The sequence below is a fragment of the Equus asinus genome, chromosome 3 (genome assembly GCF_041296235.1).
Source record: "Equus asinus isolate D_3611 breed Donkey chromosome 3, EquAss-T2T_v2, whole genome shotgun sequence".
NCBI lineage: Eukaryota > Metazoa > Chordata > Mammalia > Perissodactyla > Equidae > Equus > Equus asinus.
In genome coordinates this window covers 154,301,844-154,325,015 of record NC_091792.1, presented here as the reverse complement: position 1 = coordinate 154,325,015, position 23,172 = coordinate 154,301,844, and the positions used below count along the sequence as shown (strand labels likewise).

At 45.5% G+C, this 23,172-nt stretch overlaps 1 protein-coding gene across 6 annotated transcripts in view; it reads right to left on the bottom strand.

Annotated features, from left to right (window-relative positions):
* Positions 1-23,172, bottom strand: part of CLNK (cytokine dependent hematopoietic cell linker) — a 153,912-nt gene that overhangs the window by 61,296 nt on the left and 69,444 nt on the right. For 4 of the 6 annotated variants that reach the window (XM_070506223.1, XM_070506222.1, XM_070506224.1 and 1 more), the window contains 3 exons: positions 20,671-20,742; positions 11,241-11,269; positions 2,204-2,241 (listed from right to left, as the gene is read on the bottom strand). In XM_070506223.1, the coding sequence (XP_070362324.1) occupies positions 2,204-2,241; positions 11,241-11,269; positions 20,671-20,742 (139 nt within the window). The remainder of the gene's footprint in view (positions 1-2,203; positions 2,242-11,240; positions 11,270-20,670; positions 20,743-23,172) is intronic. The other 2 variants (XM_070506226.1, XM_070506225.1) reach the window with 1 other exon arrangement.

Below are 23,172 nucleotides of genomic sequence, written 5' to 3'. Positions count from 1 at the left end.
AAAGCAACTCTGCTCATTTGAAGCCAGGATGCAGAATGTTATTCACTAAGTCTGTGTTCTCCATGGGACAGCATAAAGAAGGAGAGGGGGCCCCCTGAAGACAGTAATTTTGACTTTCAATGTGCTATCCCTTGATTCCCGCCCAAGAGCTCCCTCGGGAAAGCCAGGCTTGAGTCTTACATGAACTGAGGGATCAGTAAGTTATGAAGGGTAAGTTTATCAAATTCAGGGAGCTCAGGTGCAAGGCACCAAGCACCAACACAGTGACCCAGGAGCAGGAACAGAGTAGAAGGTGAGAGCTTGGGGACCCAAAGGAGAAGGGTTAAGTCCCTGAACACAAAGTTGGAGTAGGACCATTTGCACGGTTGCATTGATGCTGTGTCCCCAGCAACCGGGCATCAGAGCCGTGAAGCCCCTCCCCCTTGATCTGGCTCAGGAGGTAAGCAGGGCTTGGACTGGGGGTTCCTCGATGGGAAATCAGGTGAGACTGGCCTGCTTGGGGGCAGCGTGGATCCTGGATGGAGTCACTCATCCTAGATCTAAACTGTGGGTCCACTTTATGACCTTAGGGAGGTTACTTAACCTCTCTGACTCAGGTGCTCCATCTGTAAATTGGAGATGGCTAAACCTACCTTGTTTGGTTGTAGTCGGAGATTAATTGAGCAAAATGTATGTACAGGTTCTACTTAGGCATCTGCCATGACAGGAGCTCAGGACATGTTAGATCCCCTCCCTCTAGCTGACGATGCTGAGTATCAGCAGAACCAAGTACCCAGGGCAAAGCAAAGCTGCTGGGAGGTGAACTCCAGGGCGTTTCACAGTTGACCTGGCAAAGTGGGGGAAGGTGATGGAGCTGTTCTCCAGAACTGCACACAGAAGTGAGTTCTGAGCTGGAGCAGGGGCTTGGGACTCCTTGGGGATTTGACAGACGAACATTTATTGCAAGGGCCCTATTTATATACTGTTATGGCAACCTCCAAGACTCCCCACAGCGCAGCCTCTCTGGGAAAGTCCTGGGCCTGCTGGAATAACTGGGGACGGGAGATGGAGCCCATCTTTCATCCAGTTGCCTTGCTAGACTTCCTTGGGGCAGGGCACAGAGGGAGCACAGGCAGAAGAGCACCGCCACCCCAGGTCTGAAGAGAATCTACTCTAGACCCTGAGAATCTTGCTCCCAGGACCGAATACAAATATTTGGTTTATTTCTTTCCAGAAAGAAACAGAGTTTTGCTTTAAATATAATGAGTTACATCTGTTTATCTATTAGCCTATCTATTATCTAGTTACTGTCAATCTCAGAGGTTCGTAACTAAAAGCCCAGTATTCTCTACCTGTAAATGTCCTAATTTATAAAATATTTCGTGATTGTGTGAGTGTGTGTGTGTGTGTGTGTTGTGTTCTGGGATGAGGATCCATAGCTTTAATTCAATTCTTAAAGAAGTCTTTCAAACAGTAAAGAACTAATGATTTTACAGGCAGATTCTATGTATGTATGTATGTATCTATCGATCATCTATGGATATGTTAGTTAAAGCTTTAAATTATATACAGACGCAATTTAACAATAAAATTATTTATAATATTAGACATTTTAGTTCATGTTATAAATTTTAAATTTTCTTTAGTCATTAAAATTCTTTGTAAATATTATTAATGGCTTCAGATATGAGTATATCATAATATATTCAACTATTTTTCTATTTCGCATGATCCCAGTGTGTTGCCATTTAAAATATATTATTATAAAATATATATGAGTGTGTAATCCAAATTCTAGGTTACTTCCTTAGTTTAAATTCCCGACTACAGTGTTATTGAGCCAAAGAAAATGGACATTTTTATATTGCCTAGTTAATATTTTGAGATTGGTTTCCAGAAAGTTTGTTCCAATTTGAAATTTCACCATGAGTGTTAGGAAGTGCTTTGCTCATCACACACTTGCCAGCACCCTGTGTTGGTGTTTTCACCTTATTCAATCCACACAATGGCCATGTGAGTTAATTTTTATCTCCATTGTATAGCTGAGGAATTGGAATACAGTTTTATACCCAAGAATTGAAATGTGGTTTTTCTCTGCCAGGAAATTACGCCATTTGGAAAAGGTTTTGTTCTGTTTTATTTTGTTTTTAGTTCACCAAGTACCTTGAAAAAAGCCACTGACTTTGTAAATATCAAGAGTGACAAACAAGTAAGGCAGACTTACGCAATGGAGAAGAGGCTCGTGAATAGTCCGGTATTGGCCTGCCAACAGAAACAGACCCAAATGTTACTGCAAAACATTAAAAAGACTAAACCCTTGTTTTTCCCCAGAAATCTTGCGCTCATTTCAATTAATTTTTCTTGGCTGTAATTGTTCAAAATGAAGTGCGTATTTCCATACTTCTCATTCTATCTGCTGCTCTTGCAAAACAGGGCAATAGAAAAAGAGGAAAGAAAATTAAATTCAACTAAGAAGGCTTGCTCTTTCTACAGCAGGTTAATATTCTCACCGAGAGAAAAACAATGTTAGAAGACCCCACCCCACATCAATTGTGCCCTGAGTCATGACTTAGCGACATCTCAGCCAATGAAGAGGTTTATTTTCCTCTCCCCTGTCCCCCTTCTGGCACACGTTGCACTTGCAATCGTCTGTCCATACATCTGTCTCCTCGAACAGACTGTAAATATTTTGAGAGCAAGCGACATATCTGTTCATTCATTTATCCCTAGCTCCAGGCACAGGGCCCAATATTGACCATATGAGTATTTGACAGGTGTTGGCTGAATGAATATTGTTCAGTTGCGGGTTCTCAACACTCAGCTCCCTCATTTGAGCTTGTTTTATGAAAGACTGCCTGGAGGTCATCTAGTGCGCTCAGTGTTCGATGTTTTAAATTTTGCCCTCACATCACGCAAAACCACCAAAGAACTGCTCATGTCATCTGCAGGGGTTTTGCTTCTTCGGAGACTTAATTTTCCTAAATTGCCTTATAGCTTCATGCTGTTGGTTTGCATTGAGGAACATTATAAGTAGAAAATGTTCTTACTGCAGTCTCTTTATTAGCACATATGTGAGAAGTTTCTAGCAGGTCTCAGGACCAGAAGCTGCATGCTTTTTTGCAATTGGTTTGTTTTGATTTAATGGAAAACACCAGTCCTATGAGAGATCATATTTCCCTCCTCCTTTGGCTGCTAAGAACCTCAGGGCAAATTTCTGGCCTGACTCCAGGTAGTGCAGAGGACCACGGTATGATGCTTCTACATCTTGGTCCAGTCTCATCATGTTCTTAAACTTTTGTCCTTTCACCCTGAATTCTCCTACAATACCAAAATATGAAATAAATACCTGTGAATTTGTGTGAGCATGCCTAAGTCTTTGGTAGAGGGTAATGTGTAAATTTCTGCAAGTTTGGCTCAGTGGAAACACACCTTGCTGGAGTTTTCCCAGGACCGCTGTGTGGGGAGGCATTGACTCTTTGAGATGATAAGCCAGGAGGAGCAGAATCCTGTCTGCACCTGCCACCAGTCCCAGCCCATCCTGATAGCTAACACTACCCTGACACTAATGGCACCTTCATGTCCAAGCACAACCACACCCCTTCTGAGATCCCTAGCAGAGAAACCCACAGGTTTCCTTTCCTTTCAGAACAGCAATTTGTCCTCTGCCATGAATTGAGTTAAATTAATAAGGTCACCCATTAAGGACCAGCTGGCCTGGAAGGAGCAAATGATCACAGAATTATTGGGGTCTGCTCTGGCTCTCATGCCCTCTGAAAGGAGCTCCACTGTCTAATGCAGGGTTCAGTAGAATTGCATTTTAGGAGATTGGCCTCATTGAATGTGGGCGTTATCCTGACATCCCCACGAGGAGCCATGAGGCCTCCTCTTTCTCCGAAGGCCAGCATCTCAGCCTGAGACTCTGCTGGATTCCCCAAATATGCCTCATGCCACTTCTGGGGCTTTATGTTGACTCCACCGGGAGTCCCCACCTCTTCCCCCCGCCCCTACTCCCATTTTGCTTTCCAAAATGCTCAGTGTCCTTTGAGACTGTCCTGGGGCATCCACCTCTGACCACTCCAGGCTGCTTTAACATCACTGAGGTGTCAGAGCGCTCATTTTCTGTCACGCTCCCGGCAACACTGAAATAAAAATAGGCAGCATCTGATTACTTCTTTGTTGTGTACGTACACTGCCCGTCTTCAGGGAAAGAATTGTCTTTTATCTCTGTCTCCCACAGTGCCTATCTGTGTTATTAACAATGCAGAGTTTTGGAAATGTAATTTAAAAGCCTAGTTTTACAACTGTAAATCAGTGCATGTCACTCATGGCCCCCAAAGTACAGTCCAGATTCCCTTCTGTGGTCCCCAGAGCCCAGAACAGCCTGGCTCCTGCCTGCTCTCTGCTCTCATCTCTTTACAGCTTCCTCCTCACCTCTGAACTCTGGCCGCATCAGCATCTTTTCAAGACTCTCCTTCTACCTCAGAAACTTTGCATGCACTGTCCCTCAGTCCAGAATGTTCTTTCCTCAGTTCTGCCCATGCCTGGGTCATTTCTTCCATCAAATCCTATCTTAAATGTCATTTCCCCCAGGAGAAAATCCCTGACCATCAATTTCAGGTAAAACTTAAGGAGCGCCTCTCTGGCCCTTGTCCTCACTACCTCAAGCACCTGGCATGGCAGTGAGAATGCTGTGTGTTCAGGAAACCCCATTTCCTCTTCCTGCGGGCACTTGACTGGTATACATTTCCCAGCATCCCTTGCACTGGGCAGCCATGGCATGGCACTATGGTTGCTGGGACCAGGCAGGGGTGATAGTCTCCACTCCAAGCTGGCTCACTTGACCCTCCATGCTCTCATTTTTGCCTCAGTGGCTGGCCAGAGACAGAGGACCCCAAGACCCTGAGGGATAATGGAAGCCTCTGGGTAAAGGAGAGTGAATCCTGAATGAGTGTTTGGAAAAAGACCTCCTTCAGTCCTCGTTGGATTGTGATGTGGGCAAGAAATAAACCTTTATTTCATTAAACTACCAACATTTGTAGTTTATGCGTTATCGATGTTAGCTTTCCTGATTAATACACCCTTTTTAGTTTCTCCGCAGCGTGTAGGAACAAAGCAAGCCAATAAATATATTATGTAGTTACAGGCTGTGGTGCCTGCCTCCCCCAAGGCAAGGGTGAGATTTCAGGCTCTTTTTCACTCCTGTAACCCAGTGCGTGGTAAGTGCACAATAAATGAACAGTCAGCTGTGAAATATAGTGAGGGGTGTGGTGGAAACACCCCAGAAATGGGAACCAGCAATAGAACTTCAAGTAGAATCTGATCTCTTTCCTTGCTGAGTGAACTTGAGCTTGACACACCTTCTTTCTGGGCCCCTGATTCCCACCAAAGTGGCACCCCCAAACTCTTCCAGGTCTCTGAGTCTCTCTGGACCTGAAGGATAGGTTGGCTTCTCAGAGAGAGCCATTTTCTAGAAAGATGAAGGTCGTTGCACAGTAGATTTTCATACCACCATCCTGGAAGTCATGCCCACGTGTGTCTGTGGAGGGTCCTTCATCACCCACTAACAGCAGACAGCTCCAGGGAACAACTGGCTTCTACGTGCCCCTCAAGGAAGCATCTTTTTACAAAAGACAACATTCCCTTGCAAGTTATTTTTAAGATGGAAGTGAAGATGAATATGTGTCATATGAAGCTCGGGGGTTTCCTGACTGGCAGAAAGCAATTACTCCAGTCTTTGGCCATCAACTTGTACACCTCATGCCGACAGAGGTATGACAAAGGCGTGTGCCCAATGCCATCCAGTTAAGATCTCCTGACCATTTGCATCTTGGGTGCCTAAAAAAACAGAAAAACAAATCCTGGGCCCCAGCACAAGCAAATTACTTTCTACCCAAGCTCCTATGGTGCTATCTGTTCACACTGAAGTCTGAGGACCACTGACTTAGGAGCGCCAGCTCCCTTCCAATGGGAGATGGGCCATGTAAGCTAAATAAAGTAAGACAGAGAGACTCGCAGACTATCTTTACTTGTAAACACTTCTATGAACTAAGCCCCTGGAGGCTCAAGGCTGGTGTCTTATCTACACCACTTTCAGTACCTTTACAGGGACAGTGTAGCTGCCAAGCCGCCAAATTCTGTTGCCCTGGGGTAGTCACATTTAAAGGAAATCATGGGCTGAAACAACTCCCAGCGGGTCCCAGAAGAGAATATGCTTATCTGGTGTGAGAAGAGAAGTTGAAGCATGAAGGCTGCAGGGTTTTAGAACTTTCTATTTCTCTAGGAAGTGAAGTCAGTTAGCTGGCCTTTCACAGGATTACATTCCCAAGCCAGACAGGTTCCCCAAGCAAAACCAGCTTCTGTTTTCATTTCAGTCTCAAGGTTTTGGAGGGATTGGGGAGGAAGAGAGCGGTATGGTGAGTGTTAGGGTTGGCTCCAACTCCGGAGGCTACCAGCTGGACTTACTCATCAATATGTGGCCAAAAGCGAGAGGCCAGTGGATTCTCACTACTGAGCACTAAGTACTGTGAGGCAGAGGCAGCTGTGTGTCTCCCCATATCCAGGTTCCCTTTCTTCTCAGTGCTACAACCCTCGATGGTTAGCTGGGGGCATGACCTCCTTGAGCAAGCACTTCCAACACATCCTAATATTCCTTGCAGCTGCACGTGGCCATGAGTCCAAGTCTGGTAGAAGGAAGAGGTGGAAAATCAACTAACAATTTCCAGGAAACTTTCTGAAGAGAAACTGTGCACCGTTTCTTCCTTCTTTTTCTTCCCTTCCTCTCTCACACTGCCTGGAGCACAGATATGGCTATTTTAGGCAATGGGATTGAGGCCAATACAAGAGAGGGAGCGAGACAGGAGGAGCAGTGTCTCTGAGGACTTGGAGGAGCAGAGCTGCCAAACAGCCTTGGACCGCTTACCTCTGGACTTGACTTACATAAGAAGAAAATAAACCTCTGTCATGTTGAAGCCCCCATGATTTCTTTTTCTAAGGGTCTTTCAATCTTTAATGTTTTAGCTCCTCCTTTTTGAGGTCTGCGTTGGAGTTCTCCAATAAGGTAGGACAGCCTCTAATCAAAGGCGCGAACGTGTATTTCATGGCAGCTGAATGAGAATGTCTAGGTTCAAATCCTAGCCGTGTCACTTTCCGGCCTCGTGACCTCAGGCAAGCTCCATCACGTATGAGCCTTGGTTAACTAACGGTAACTTGCGGAATGGGAATAATAGTGTCGATCCCAAATAGCTGTTGGAAGTTAAAAAAAAAAAAAACTTCCTGGCTCAGTGCCCACTAACAAATTGCTGTGTCCTGTGTTTCATGTCTTTTCAAGTTCAACTTTATGACCAAATCTTTTTCACTCAGTCAAGATCTTTAGTACTCTCTGCTTTCTGATCTCTATTAGGAACTTGCTCATTATTTAGCACTCATCTTGAAACGAAGCATGTGCCTTTTTCAACATTCAACTCTGTTGCCACGCACCTGCCGATTCTTCCCAAGGCTTCTTCAAGCTGAGGGCCCTTCCAGCCATGAGGCTCAGGGATTCAGTGACCACCATCATCACGTTGAACCCCTAATTTTAAAGATGAAAACACTGAGGCCAAAAGTACTGTGATGGACGTGAGTTCTAGTCCACTGATTTCTTTCCAAATTAACTGACTTCTCTTGGGCTTCATTACCTAATCTACACATTGAGTGTAATAAAATAAGTACCCTACAGCTAAATTAGACAAGTTTATAGAATGCCTGGCACAAACGAGCTGCTTTCTTTCCATTTTCTTTCATTCTCACTCCTAGGTCTCACCGGAGTCATAAGAAAACCAGTATTCAAATTCTGGGCTCCACAGCTACAGCCCTGGGTTCTTTCATCTATGCTGGGTGGCCTTTCTCAATTTTCATCATTTAGGAACTAGAAGGTCTTTGGGGACAGAGGGCATCAATCTAACCTTCATCTCAATATGATGAGAAATAGGATAGTCCACACCCTTTCCCCTGTCAGGTTCCAAACTTTAGTAATCTTCAGTCTGGCGTCAATCCATGGTGTCAATCCAACGTAGGGAAAGGCAGGCATGAACTTCCTTACATTCCTTTTCACTATCTGAGTAGAGGATTATGATACCCAATAAGCCTTGACTATATCACTTATACTTGAAAAGAAGAGAAGGAAGAGGGAGGAAAGGAAGAAAGTAGGAAGGGAAAGAGAGAAAGAGACAGATAGAAATAGAGACAGATATAGACTATATCTATACACACACATATCTGTGTATGTATCAGTCTATCTATCATCTATCAGCTCTTTCATCTCACTGTTTTGGCCATGTCAGTTTTTTTCTCTGAACCGCGGTCTGCTGACCTAAAGATTATGAGCTGAAATTCCAAGTCACAAACAGTCCGAACTCACAGAAGCAGCTACATGGGAAACACTTATGGGGAGTCTGGAGAACAGGCTTACTGTGCTCACTGGCTGGTGCTCGGAAATTCCTTTCTCTTCTCTAGTTCTCAATTTCTTCATCTGTAAAGGCTGGCGTTAGAATCGCAGACTAGCTCAGTCTCCAGGACCTTTCATTTTCATTTTTTTAAAAATCTGTTTTCAAAGCTGGTTATACTATCTGTTACACTAAGAACTACCACAAACTGGTTGAATGAATGAAGGATGAATGAATGAATGGTAATAGTTAAGGCAGCTGCCTCCCATCCCATTTTCTGGATGACCTCCAGAAATTAAAATATTCAAATATTCGGAGACAGTTGTTGCTCAGAGAATTGACAGCAGCTTCTCGGTGGGGACAATCTTGATAGTTTCCTTTTTTCTTCTCTTTTTGCTTTAGCCAGTGATTCTCTGAAGACCATCCTAGAAATACCTGAATGCAATTACCTTGTTAAAGGCAAATCCTGGCTCGTGCTTATGAGAACTGGGTGAACTCCTTTTCCCAGCAATTCCACTGTCAACTTTTCAGTTTGTTTCTGTCCACCAATTTCCCAACGTCTTGGGGACAACCAGCCTCTGCTAAACTAAAAGCAGGTATTGCAATATCTAGAAATGGCCAGCAGGGGGCATTGGATGTTCGTACATTCCATACCTGCACTTCCTCCCTCTGGTCCTAAAATATGTATTAATTTTGCTTTAAAAAGTGGGAAAGAGCAACCTTCAAGACCACTTTCCTTAGCAAGCCAAAAAACAAAATCAAAACAAAACAAGTGTTCCTGGACAACATGAAATTTCTCGTCTGTTTAATTGAAAACAGCCAACATATATCTTAATTAGGGTTTTTATTGTGTATGGTGACCTTAGACAGAAGAAGTAGTCTCTAAATAGGGCTATCTTCTCCAATTTCACTCTTTATTCAGTGGAAGTAATATTTATTCAATGGAAAAACATGGCACTGGTTTCCATGTATCAGCCTCAGAGGAGGTGTTGGTATTGACAGATTGTCCAAGTTTGAATGTGAGTCTGTTTTCTCCAGGTCTGGAGTATCTTTTTTTTTTTTTTTTGGTAAATTGCTTTTAGTGAACAAAAATACATGCTACTGTAGAAAAATTATAAGACACCGATAAGCAAAACAGAAGAGAATAAAAATCACTATAATGTCCCCATACAAAGACAACCACTATAAATATTTGATTATAGCCAAATGACACACACACACACGATGTGGTCCATGTATACATGATCACACTGTGTGCACACTGCTTTCTTGCCTGTTCTTTCATAAAATAGCATACTATAACATATCCGTATCACTAAATATACTTTAACATCATCATTTTTAATGACTACGTAGTATTCTCTTATATGGATTCCTCACCATACTTTCAACTAATTCCATGGTGAAAAAATTGCAAACACTTAAAAGTATCTGGGACTGTTATAAATATCACTGTGATGAGCAGTCTCTTATGTAAACGGTTGTGCACACCCTTAATTATGTCAGTCCTGTTCTATTTTAATAGACTCTTGCAGTGGTTCATAAGCACCCACAGGCTGGGTGCTGTGGTTTGCTGCTAGGTATTTTTGGCAGGGTAGAGATTCGCGTGTGTATGGGCAGGCTTTGGCCACTGAATCTCAAATGACTTTTTTAGGGGTTTGATTTGTTTTCTTTTCCCTGCTTCTGTCTCTAAAATGTTGCTAATGAAATGGAATGCCCACCTGTCAGTTTTTTCTCTGCCTTAACGTAGGTGGAGAGCAAGATGGAAGGGAGAGGAGAACAGGTTTATAATTCATCAACCACCGCCTCAGACTGGCAACTTCATTTTCAGGCACATCCCCTTTAGAATTTTCTACAGTCCCCCCAGGACTCTAAGCGGGTGGTAGGAAGGGCTGAGAGGCGGCAAGCGTATGGAGGGGGGTATATTTGAGACCAAAGACTCCAGCATAATTTGGAAGCATCTGCTTTGAGAGAATGCAACCCTTGTTAGGACCCGACAGGGAAGCTTCATAAAAACATGTTGTGTAAGAGGGATTAGAGCTGGGTGCTCGTTTCTGATTTAAGTTCACATTTGGTGATTTTGATCTTACTTTCTCCCACTTCTCCTCACTGCTGTGTGGAACGTGCCGAGGGCAGGCCTGTACTACAACACGTGCCATCATGAACCTCTTGAATTCGTTTGTTGATTACCTCACTCTCCACGATTCTATCACTTCTTTGCACACTTCCTCTCCTCTTTCTTTCTGTCTCATTCTAGTCATCATTTCTAGCTACTAGCTTTCTAGGAAATTCTGTGGGACTTTCCTTGAAATAATGATGCTCCAAGATGAATAGTACATACTTTTAGTCAAACTTTAATGGGCTCCTATTGAGTGCCTAGTACCAGACACTAGTCTCTGAAAAGAGATGCAAGAGGAGCATGAAATGTGGTTTCTGATCCATTCATCCATTCAACACGTATTTTGGGGGGAACCCATTACATAGAGTTTAGTTGAACAAACACTAGTGAGTGGCCACAACACTGGCACTTAGGCAGACTTGTACCCATTTTACAGGTGAAGGATCTCAGGCCCAAAGGGATCTGCTCTCCTTCCCAGGCTGCACAGCTAATAAGTGGAGAGTCAGGATTCCTACCCAGTCTGCCAGCTTCTGGAGCTTATAGAAGTCACAGACCAGGCTGCACACTGGGACCAACCAGAGGGAAAGGCCGTAGGTAGCGAATGCCATTTTGAACAGGCCAATAGTTTTATCAAAGAAAAAACGCAAAAGAATGGAAAGAAGAGTCTAACGGACCCACACTGACATTCCCACTGCTTGGGTGGCTGAGGTCCCCTGACTCACCTGTGGGACTGTTGACTCGAGGCCGTGACCTAGGGCAGGAAAGAGGATCGAGGTGAATGGCAGCTGCAGGCAGCTCAGAGACCTCCCCCAAGGAGTGGGCAGTCCTCAAAGGCTGTTTCACAGATCAACCTCTGGAAGGATCTTTTTAGTGTTTGTATTGTTCTAGACCTAAAGTAACACCCCATTAGAGAGAATATAGAGAATAGAAAAATGCGTGTAGAAGAAAATAACACCACAGGTAATATTTTGGCGAATCTCCTGTACATATGTGCACGTGTGTTTGAGGACGTATGTTTACATTTAAATATAGAGATGCACAAAAATGACAAAAGAATGTACGGGATCCTGGTGTTAAAAATACACTGGTATGTCTTTAATATTCAAAACCACAATATTGATTGGCTGTATGATTTTCGGAGGGGGCATTTAGGCTCTTGTTGGATTTTACTACTGCAAGCAGTGTTGCGATGCACATCTATGCTTGTGTTTTTAATCTAATCGCTGAATATTCCCACGGAGAGACTCCACCACATGCAGTGAAGGGGTCAGGTAAAGTGGGTCTTCTAACCCCCCACGGCACATCCCTCAGTGGCCTTCCGGATGGGTTGTGTCAATTTACATTCTAATCCACAGAGTGAGAAGTGACCATCTCGCGGTACGTCGCCACTGTTAAATCCATACTTTCAAACAACTTTGCCTCCCTGGGATTCGATTCTTTATTCTAACTGTTTCACTTCCTTGATGACTAGTCAGAGTGATTTTTTTTTTCCAAGTGGTTTTGGACCATTTGCATTTTTTCTGTTTTATCTGCACACGTATTTGTCCATTTTCCAGCAAGGTCTTTGCAGAGCCACGATGTTTGCCCTTGGACAGTGTGCTTCTGGAAGCACTTTCCCCCAGATTTTGGGCAATGATCTGAAAAGCCCTGGGGCGAGGAAAAGCTCTGAAGGACGCTGTTTCTGCCAGCTGACTTGTTTGTGCTGTTGATAATCCCCGGTCCTTGGACGGCACCTTTCCTCCGAGGCTCTCAAAGTGCGTCACAGGAGCAATTAATTGAGCATCGCAACACAGCCGGGTGTAAATATTTATGAGGCTTCATTGGTGGCAGGGACACTGGGCGCAGAGCCGGGAGATGATAGTAACCTGGAGACCGCAGCCCACGGAGTCCAGCTTCCCTCTCACCCTCTGGCCCTCTGCCCTTTTTCATGCTCAAAATGACTCGTGGGGTAGCTATTATTGTCCCAAGGTTACAGATGAGGAAATGGGGGATTCGGAGGGCCCACCACATGCCCATTCCCACAGAGCGTGAGGGATTTGAGACCAGCCTGTCAGACCCCCAATTCCTCGCCGTCTGCCCCACCAGCCTTTGCCCCTAGCCAGCAGTGAGTCCTGTTCTGCAAGCATCGTGCAGCTGCATCTCGGAACCCTTGTGGTTGGTCTTGGTGCCCTTTCAAGTTGCCCGAGATTCTGCAGAAATTAACAGTCAATCAGGCGGGAAGGAGCAGGTCGTTCATCTGGGGCCTGAGATGACGCTTTCAACACACGGCCTCTTCCCTGACATGTTGGCCTTTGATTAAGGCCTCGAAAGGCTCCCCAGACTTGCAACTCACGACACACGAAATGGAAATGATATGTTTTTGTTACTGTGTACAGTGAGCTTGACGTGAGTGTGGCAAGCCAGGCCAGCGGCGGGAGGCAGCACAGCCAGGGTGGGCAGGAGGCCTGCCTGAGCCCTGGGGTTCAGAATAGGAGGTCCACTCTCCCCGGGATCCTAGAAAGAGCTTTGGGTTTTAGATTAGGCTTCTGTCCTGACCTTGTCCTCACCTGGCTTTTAGACTCAAAGGCTTTAACACTAGAAAGCGCATTGGCAATAATGTCCAATTCATTGTTCCAAGTGTCAGACTTGTAGAGGCAGAATTGGGGTCTTGGACATCCAAAAAGAGTGGGGCTGAACGGACAAGGGTCTGTTCGGGCCCTGAGGGAGGCTCCACTCTGGTTGGGTGGCTTTTCCCGCCGTGCAGATAAAGCTTCGAAGAGTTAAGTGACTTGCCTGAAGTGCCACAGCAAGCAATTAGCAGAGCCGGGATTTGTCTGACTCTAAATCCCTTATTATTTACCAGCCCATAGCAGCAACTTAAAGCTCATTGCTCTCTGCATCTGGGAGCTTCCTCCCAATTGTCAAGGCTGTCTGAAAGTGGCCTATCTGATCCACTCTGCCTCTCCTCGGGCCCCAAAGCGATGGTGCTCATTCATATGTCACATCCTCTGGGATTATGCACCCCAGGGTGTTCTGTGCGTCAATGCAAGCCAAATGAATTAGCAGAGGAAGCGTCAGCAAAGCAGGGAACGGTGCTGTTATTCCAGCTGAGCCCGCAAAGCCGGGAGGGAGAAGAGGAAGGCTGGAAGCTGACACCGAGGGCCTGGGAAGGACGGGGCCTGGGGAGGCGTCCTGCACTCCACGGTTGTATCTGGCTGGAGTGCCGATATTGCCTCGACACCAGCAGCTGACGAGCTATCTGAAAAGGCTCCTGTGTTAACACTCTTTGCAGCTTGACAGGCTGGAGTGATTAATGAAAGATGCTGCTAGCAAACTTCGTGGAGATTTGATGTGTTCTCTCTGTGCTCAAGCAAGGCCCATGTGTTAGCAAGCTGCCTCTCGCCAGGGAATTACAAGGATGCACCCGGCTTCCTTTCGTGCAACAGCATCAATAACATGGCCACGTGCCAACGGGCCACAGCTGGAGGGTGTTAGGGCTTGGCAGCCATCCCTCTGCTCTTCCCACCCCCTGCTCCCTTCCACATGTGGGCCTGCAGGCAGAGGGTCTTCCTCTGTACTTCTGGATGTATAGGCAGGTGTCCGCATTGTGCTGGGGGCGGGGTTCACGGAATACGAAATGAACAAGGCTGCTCTCCAGAGGTCTGTGGTTCCCAATATTTAAGACTCATTGTAAATAAAGATTTTTGATTTCTCAATTATTTTTAATTTTTAATACTTCTTAATAATTAAATAATTTTTAATTTTTAAAGGGTATTAAATTAAACTCATCCTCTCCCCTTCCTGCCTGGGAGGACCAGGCCTGATGAAGCAGGCAGGGAGAACTTGCATTCTGCTTATCCACGGGAACAGAGTTTGGATGGTGTGTTCTTCCGGTCCCATAGAGACGGGACTTGGTCCTGTCTCCAGGGTCAAGCTCCTGGCATGGAGACTAATTCTCATCGCCCCCTCAAGTGGATCTCTCTGGATCTCTGGATCCCCTCTGGATCTCCCCAGGCACCCGCTGCTGGTCTAGCACATGGCAGCCAAACCCCTGGGTAGTAGTCGGGGTGATTTCACCCTACCAGCCCTCTCCCTCTCTCAAACCTCCAAGATGAACTGGCTCAGCTCCACAACTCATTTTAAATTCTGCCCCTGAAATTAAAAGATTACTTTAGAATAAAATTCTCTAATTTTTGGAAGACAAATTGATATTTTTAAGCATTACTAAATTCATTTTTAATGTACTCTAGAGAGAAATGAAGAAGGATCTAAAGTTCTAAATTCATTCTCTTCTTCCCTCGGCTTGAATGTCTGTACTATGTCGGTAACTGTGCACTTTACATAAGTCATTTCACCCAAACTTCCTAGCAATTCTTGGTGGACAGTTTCTCTATCTCAATTTTAGGGCTACTATGGAATGTTAGCACCCAATGGGGCCGTGAACTAGCCCTTTCATTTTGCAGATGGATTGACTGAAGCCCAGGTTAGCCCCTTGGGGGAGTCACTGGTGACATGTTTCACGGCCCACTTGTCTGATGGCAGGGCCCGTCCTGCTGCCCCTTCACCACTGGCAGCGAGGCGGAGGGTTTGCATCAGGGAGCTATGGGAGCTAAGGTTTGGAAATGTACAGTGTACTTAGGGAGCAGGAACCTGAAGGGATAAGTGTGAGGGACTGTGTCGACCTCCAGACAGTGTGGAGCTTTGCAAGGCAGTGGATAAAGGATGCTCAGAGCTGTATCTCAGAAGGGTACTGTGGGAGCATATAAGATGGACTGCAGAGGGAAGGATTGGGATAAGAGTCTAAGTAAGAGGTAGTGAGGGCCTTGACAGTGAGTGTTTTCCTCGCTTCCCACGTGTCCACCAAAGCCCCCCTCTGATCATCTGGCACCTATCCAGTGGAACGCACACTCATATAAACAGAACAGAGTACAGCTCGATTTCTCAAACTTCCTACACTAGGCCCCCACTCCTAAGGGGGAGACCAGGTATCTAATACGGCGCCTGGAACATGGCCCGTACACAAAAAGTGTTGTAGAATGAGCACGAATGAGCGAATGGATGAGTGAATGGATGCCATGCACACACGCACAGGGAGGCGTAGCTGGGAGGGGCATTCTCAGAGTAGGACAGCCTAGAGGCACCTTGCAGACCAAGTCTGGGTCTATTCACGGGCCTGTCCTATCCCAGCAAGGCCCAGTAGAGCATGCAGCGCATAGCAGGAACCTGTCCTCATGTGTGCACACGTCCCACGTAAATCCCCACAGCAATAGGATCTACATTTTCATTACAGATCTGAGACTGGGGAACATCTCCCAATCCCACAGGATTTTGAAGCAGTTGAAATTCACACCAAGGTGGAATCAGGTCAAGGCTCATACTTAAGTGAATAAATGTGTTCATTCTTTGTTAAAGGAATCCTTGATGAGTTTCAAGAACCCTCCTTTTTTTAATTTACAGAAGAAAATATTTGGGGGTATGCAAGTCTCTGAAGGGGTCCTGGAGAAAATGCTGCAAGTGTTTGGTATCATTCAGAACTGTGAAAAGCTCATCCCTGCCAAGACCATCTTGACCCGGGGAGGCCCCGCTTCCACCTCCTCAGGATCCTGCCCTGCCCCCATCCTTCCTCTGAGCTCCTATGGCCCTTCCTGCTCTAATAACATACTTAATATAATTAAAAGACAGCATGTAATTATTAATTTCTTATTTAAATCTCATATTGTGAGATCTAAAACCTTCCTTGTGTTTTTAAATTTTCTTTCCTCAACTAGGTTTTAAGTTCTTTGAGGACAGAAAGCATGTTTTGTAAGCTACAATTCCTTTCATATAAACTATCTGTGCCCCTGACAAATATTAAAAGATGAGAACAAACGTCACTGGCATTTTGACGAGTTGTAGGGCAGATGCCTGAGAACAGCAGAGCAGGACAGTTTCCACGCCTCTTAGCTCCAGTGGACAGAGCAACTCCTGAGTCTGTGATCTCCTCCACCCTCTGACTCTCCTCCATGCATTCTGTCTTCTGTCTCTTCTTTCCTCCATCCTTGTTCCTCTGTTAAAAGTTCCTCTTATCACCTATTTGAGTTTCTAGTATGTGCCAAGCACTGCGAATAGCACAAGACAAGAGCATCCTAGTGTATCTGAGCGGGTCCTGACTTTATTCTTTCTCCTTTCTGCCCTTCCCCTCCCCTCCCTTCAGTAATGTTTATTGAGCATCTACTATGTAGGAGCTCCTTGTGGACAACCACAGGAAAGCTGGCGGGACGCCCCACTGTATCCCATGCATTGTCTGTGAAAGCACTTTGGTCACTTCATAAAGCTCTCAGCTTGTGAGATTTTTCAGGAGGACACTCCACTTTCTGCACGGTAAGGGGGCCAGAGGGAGCAGGAGTGATTCTTGTGGATGTCTCACTGCCCCAGATTCCCAGGGAGAACAGGTTGGGCAAAACCAGAGAGGTCAAGAGCAGACAAGCAGTAGTGCCTGCCCATCTCCTCTCCTGGGACCGCAGGCACGCCTGGCCGGGAACGTCCAGCAGGGGGCCCCCTAGTGCACAGAATAGAACAGGGCGGCAGCCTCCTGAAGGATGGGGACTGGCCACATGGGCCCTGAGAAATTGCAGCCACCTGCACCTTGTCCCCCTGGAATTAACTGTTGCTGCAGGTGCTAGTGGCAGAAGGGAAAAAGTTGATAGTGCGTAAGGCAATGACTTGGGAAGGCTCTGAATGTGGGAAGTGTGAGTGACTGTTAATAACAGCGCTGTCAAGACGGGGAAGAAAAAGAGACTTGCCCTTGGAGTGTGAAGACTTGGCTTAGAACCCTGGCTCTGTGACTCGCTAGAATGTGGACTTGGGCAAGCTCTGGGTCTCCCATAGTCTCTCTTAGTGCTCCCATGGGGCCTGGGTCTGCTTCTCTCACCGCTTGGGGCAAGTGTCTTATCTGTTATAGATTCTTTTTCTGCTTCCCCCTGCCATAGACTGAGCATCTGGATGGCAGGGGCTGTGTCTTCATCTCTGGTTTTCCCAGTCCCCAGTGCAGTGAGCTTTCCCAGGTGAGGAGAACATTCTCTCCCAGCTCCCTCCTACCCTCTCTCACCTGGTCCCTACCTTATATCTTCTTCCCTCCACCCTGTTTACCGTGACTGAGTGGGCGGGGGCAGAGTGAGCTCTGAGACAGAGGCCTCTTACATCAGCACGCCTGGTAATGATGCTCAGACTTGAATGGGCACCACCAGGTGCGCTTGTTTAAACAAAGGTGTCTGGGCTCCAATGCTTGAGCTCCTGATTCAGCAGGTCTAAGGTGGGGCTTGAGAATTGGCATTTCTAAGAAGCTTCCAGGTGATGCTGATGCTGCTGGTCCAGGGGCCGCACTTGGAGAACCACCACTATGAGGCTTCGTTATTGTGGATGTGGACGTTCTTTTCAGGAGTGTGACGCACACGCTCCTTCTTCACAGTGGACAGTCTTTCCACAAGCAAATTGGAGACTCATAGGAACAGAAGACGAAATTCACATGTACGTACTGATACAGAAGAAAGTTGTGATAACTTAGAACCCGGCAATGGCACTCGATTTAAGTTAGACTCTGAATCTAAATCCAGCATTACCAGTTACTAGCTCTGTGACTGTGACCGAAACGTAACCTCTCTCAGGCTCTCTTTCTTCATCTGTAAAATGGGAATAATAATACCAACCTCAGAGCATTATCATGAGATTAAATGCCATTAAATTCCTTTCGTGGTGTCTGGTACATGTTTGGTGTTCAACTATTGCTTTGAACTTGGACTCAATTGGAAAACATCAGTCACGTGTTTCTGTTTCTACCCCCGTGGGGAATAGCTACAGAATAGACGTGGGCACTTGGCATTTAGCCTGATGAATTCCATGGGAAGTTCTAGGACACGTTCATATCAATGGTGTAGACAGGTCGTGGGTAATGGAGGCGGATGTGATCCTGAGTGTCTCGTGGATGGTCCCCTGGGCAAGATCATCTGGGTGGGGCCCCAGCACAGCTTTGCATTTTACTCTGTAAGTCACTGAAAGCTCCTTGTGTGTTTGAATTGGGGTGGGTAGGGGGAGCCAGCCCTCTGTGCCTGTGGGGAGAGCCGACTCCTCCACCCTACTAAGGGCTGGCAGGAGCGAGGGCAGTGGATGGAGTGCCAGGGTTGTTGGGTATTAGCAATAATATTAATGTATACTGTTTCTATACCACAACTGGCTATTCAGCCTTGAGGAGGTTAGTAATCTCCTCGGCCTGCATCCTCCTCTCCTATAGTAAGGGAGGCTAATAGTGTGGTTGTTAGAATCCAGTGAGATGCTACCTTTAAGCCCTTAGAAGAGCACCCAGCACATGGTGAACACTCAGTGATAGTCAGTCTTTGTTATCTGTTGAGAACCTATATGTTCCAGGCCCTACCGAGGTCATGCATTTAGTCCCCAAACACAGGAACTGCATTAGGTACAGGGATCAGCACTGGACAAGACAGCCTACTCATTATTTTTCAAATACCATTTCTAAAATACATGAAGTCTGAAACAGAAATGGGCTTGTCTGAGGGAGGTCACTCGGCTACTCAGCAGGTCAGCTGCGATTTAAATCCAGTCCCAACAGACCCCCTCTGTTGGCAGCACTGCTCATCTCCAGCACCCTCTCACCGTCACCGTCATCAAACACTCATAATCGTAGTTTGTGTGAAGAAGGAATACATAGCTTTAATGTTATTAAAGTAAGATAGTAGACCCAAACATGTAGTTTTCAAACGTTTTGATTTGGTTTATATATCTCAAATACTAATTTATATTCATACAATACTTTCCTTATAAAATATGCAGTGGTACAGAGATTCGTAGGTATATGGGAATTTTTTTTTTAATTTAGGTTTATAAATTGTTTGGAACAGGTTGCAGAAACATCATCTGTTGCTCTTTTTAATATATCTTGAGCATGCTATGACACATCCTGAAATAATTCACTTCAGAAAAAATAACTTCTCTCTTTTTTTTCCAAATGTAACCACAAATATTACTTTGATGTATGTAATTGCTGCGCCCATCTCCATTTGAAGGATGGCTTCTAACCCTTCCATCTCCCATCCCTGCTATTGTCAAGAAATAAGAAAAACCGACTTAAAATGCATTATTCAAGTGTATTTAATGTAAACAGTGAAGAAGTCTGAGAACAGCCGCAAATTTTCCTTTGCTTAACGTGGTCTTGAAAATATTTCAGGTCGTCTATTTCACAGCATTCATGCATTCTGCCTAGGGAAAATATTTCTTCAAGCAAATCTTAGGATTCCAAGAATGCTTCTTGTGTGTGGCACACAGTAGGAACGGAATGGATGTGTGGTGACCGACTTGACTTGAAGTACATGGGAATGAAGGCTTGGTCTAGCACGTGGGGATCTTTGGTTTCCTGGAGGCACTGAGACGGCTCGGGCGGGGCGTGGCGAGGGGGTTCTGGCTGGACGCCCAGAGACCCGCGAGCCCCCTGAGCATCAGAGTGCAGCCCAGGATCAGACTGCTGGTCAAAGGCAGGGCTGCATTCCACTTCAGGCTTGGCCTCTGGTCAGTCATTTCATCCAGTTACCCCCACTCTGAGCTGTCAGACTTGGCTGTGAGCCCCTCAAAGATAGGACTTTGTCTTCATCTCTGTATTTTCAGTAGCCTGTGCAAGTCCTAATGCCATAATTGCTCAGCAAATGTTTTGCTCAACTGAAGGACAAAGATAAGAAACCATATAGGCACATGGCACCCTCTAGTCTCCTTGCTTGTGAGCCCTGGCCATGGACTCACGCCCTGATCCATCCATGATCCATCCTTTAAATCATTCACCACTGAGGAATGGAAGCTTCCCTCTCAGTGGCTATCTCTTGGGCTCTTTAGAGACTTGGCTGGGTGGTGGAAATAGCTCTGGCCTGAAATGCTGTGGACTCCTGGGGGTTTCTCAGTCTATAGCTTCATCAAGCACGTGCTGGCAGTTCACTCACATCAGGTCCCTTCTCCTTCCGGACATTGGTCTCCATGTAACCATGTCAGTGTAAGATCACTGACAGCAGTATAATTCTATGCCACTAACGTTGTGTGTGTGTGTGTGTGTGTGTGTGTGTGAGAGAGATGCTCAGCTTATTTGCCACAGAATCAAAAATTTCACTCCTCTATTAATAAACAAATAAATATTCTGACCTATTTTTTGGCAGAGGGACGTTCTGGAACTTCAGATCACTGGATCCTTCATTTGTTGTCCTTCGATTGCCCCTGGGATGAAAGAAAATAGATTATAGTCAGGAAATAGTAAGAAGCTGGGGGAAAAAAATTAATTAAGTGCATTCATTCGTAGAAACAACTACCTGGTCAGATTTAAGTAATTAAGGTCTCACAATTCCAAATCTCTCTTAGCATTTCCATTGGGGTTAAGAAAAATCTGTGTTTAAAGTAATCTAATTACTTTAAAGTATTTTTTAATGTAAGAGCTTTCGTAACGAGGGATGCTAGCGTGGGGTGGAAGAAGGCCCCAGTCAGGATGAGGACGTGGGCCGCTCTCCCACCTCAGGAGGGTCACTGCGGGACCCTCCTTAAGCTCTATGAGTCTCCATGACATTGGTCTGTAAAAGGAGGAGCACCATACCTTCCCCACATGGTTGATGGGAGACTGTCAACAAGGACAGTGTCCATGGGCCAAGGAATGTTCTAATCCTTTCCTGTGTTAGTCAAATTTGACCCCAAACTAGCAGACATCATCCGGTGTAGGAAGGCATGTTACATAGCAACAGCAACTCTTATTCAAATAATATTTATTGAACTCCTATATAATCTAGGCAATTTGCTATGGCATTTTCTATGAAGAGATTCAATTATTTTAAATTGAGTTAATTTGTTCAAATTCAGAAAGGCATTCACTATCGTAAACCATCACTATTATGCATCCCTAGTTCATCTAATTAGCCGAGTTTAATATGCTTTCTTTTCTTCTGCAGGCATTTCGTGAGTGCTATCAGACATTTACTGACGATACTTTCCTCCACAAGGTCCGTGGTTAGCTCCTCCCACCTCCCCGCCCTCCGTCCTCCCCACATGGATCAAACCTGCTTCCTCTTGGTCGGTGGACGCTCTCTACTCTCCCCAGAGCTCTTTCAGGTACTGTTCCCTTTTCTCAAATGCCTGTAATTCTCCTCCTTCACACTAACACACACTCTGAGTTCAGCTCAGGTGTCACTTCCTCAGAGAAACCTTCTAACCTCTGAGATGGGTCCTTCACAGCGCTTGTCTGAAATGTCATCGTCTTTTGTTTGCGCTTGTATTCACACCTGATAGGCCCGCTAAACCACCATCTCCTGAGGGCAGAGGTTGTGGGGCTTTGGTTCCCAGAGCCTTGGGCGGTGCCTGGCCCCCAGTGGGCTTCAGTGGAGTACATGAGTGTACACACCAATGAAAGGCTCCAAGAAATGCCTCCTGGGGACTTCAGACTCTCTCTCCATCTAGCCCATGGAGAGCAACGCGATGGATAAAGAGTTTAATGAGTTGTTTGGATATAGTTTGTCACTTGTAAAATGACCATCTAGAAAGATGATGGCATTATTTCATAATTTCAAAAGCGTTTCATTATTACCTTGTTTTTTTATCTGGGTAAAACTTGATTCATAAATCTATATCTGCTCTCTGACTTCTCTTCTAAGTTCTAGACGTGGACACTGAACTATTTTCTGGGCTTTCCTCATTGGTTATCCTCCAGCAGATCCAGGCCATTTTGCTAGTGAGCGGCTCCATTGCTTTCTGAGTTTCCAAACCAGCAACCCGGGCACTCACTTTGAATCTTTTCTTTCTCCTCCTCCATCCTGGGCATCTTGCTAATTTGTGACCAGATCCTCACGATTGATCCCCAAATATCTCTCATTCTGTGCCTCCCTCTTCACTCCCATAAGCTGTGCTTCGTTCTGCTTTCCTTCTCTCCAGCCTGGCTTTAGCATCAGCCTCTCAGCCTCCTGGGCTTAACCCAGCCACCAAACTACAGCAAGAACAACCTTTCTAATTAGCAGAATATTGTCAGTCACCTCCCTGCTTGAAAATCCTCACCACTTCTCCATTTCTGCAGGACACAGTTCAAACTCTTTACCCTGATAGCCAAGATCCCTGCCCTGGGGGCCTTGAATACAATTTCTGTTGTTTGTCTCCCCATTTCCTGCCACTGTCTCCCTCATCCATGGTCCCCTGCGTGGTCCATACTTTTGTATGCTCCCAGATCATTGATCAGATTCTTCTTTTTGCCTCCTCTGGATCTGGCAAGATACTTTCCATTCTTTAAGGTCTAGTTCGAATATTAGTTTCCCATGAGTTCTTCTGTGCTGCTTCCTCTTTGAACCCCTTTGGTATTTTTGGAATATCTCTGTTTTATAATTCATTCATTTGTTTATGAATCCATTCATTCACTTAGTCAACAAATAGATGTCGGACCTATTCTGTGCCAGGCTGTATGTTAGGCAATGGGATACATCATTAAAGAAGACAGATGAAGTCTGCTTCATGAATCTTTTATCATCTTTGAGGAGAAAGGCTACCAAGAGTAAATAAACAATCTTGTTTTATCAGACTGCCATGTATGTGCCTGTGCATGTGTCACCTTCTCCTGGAGTAGGGGCTTCTTGAGAGTGGCAGCATGTCCAGGCATCGTTCTCTCTCCCAGCTCACTGG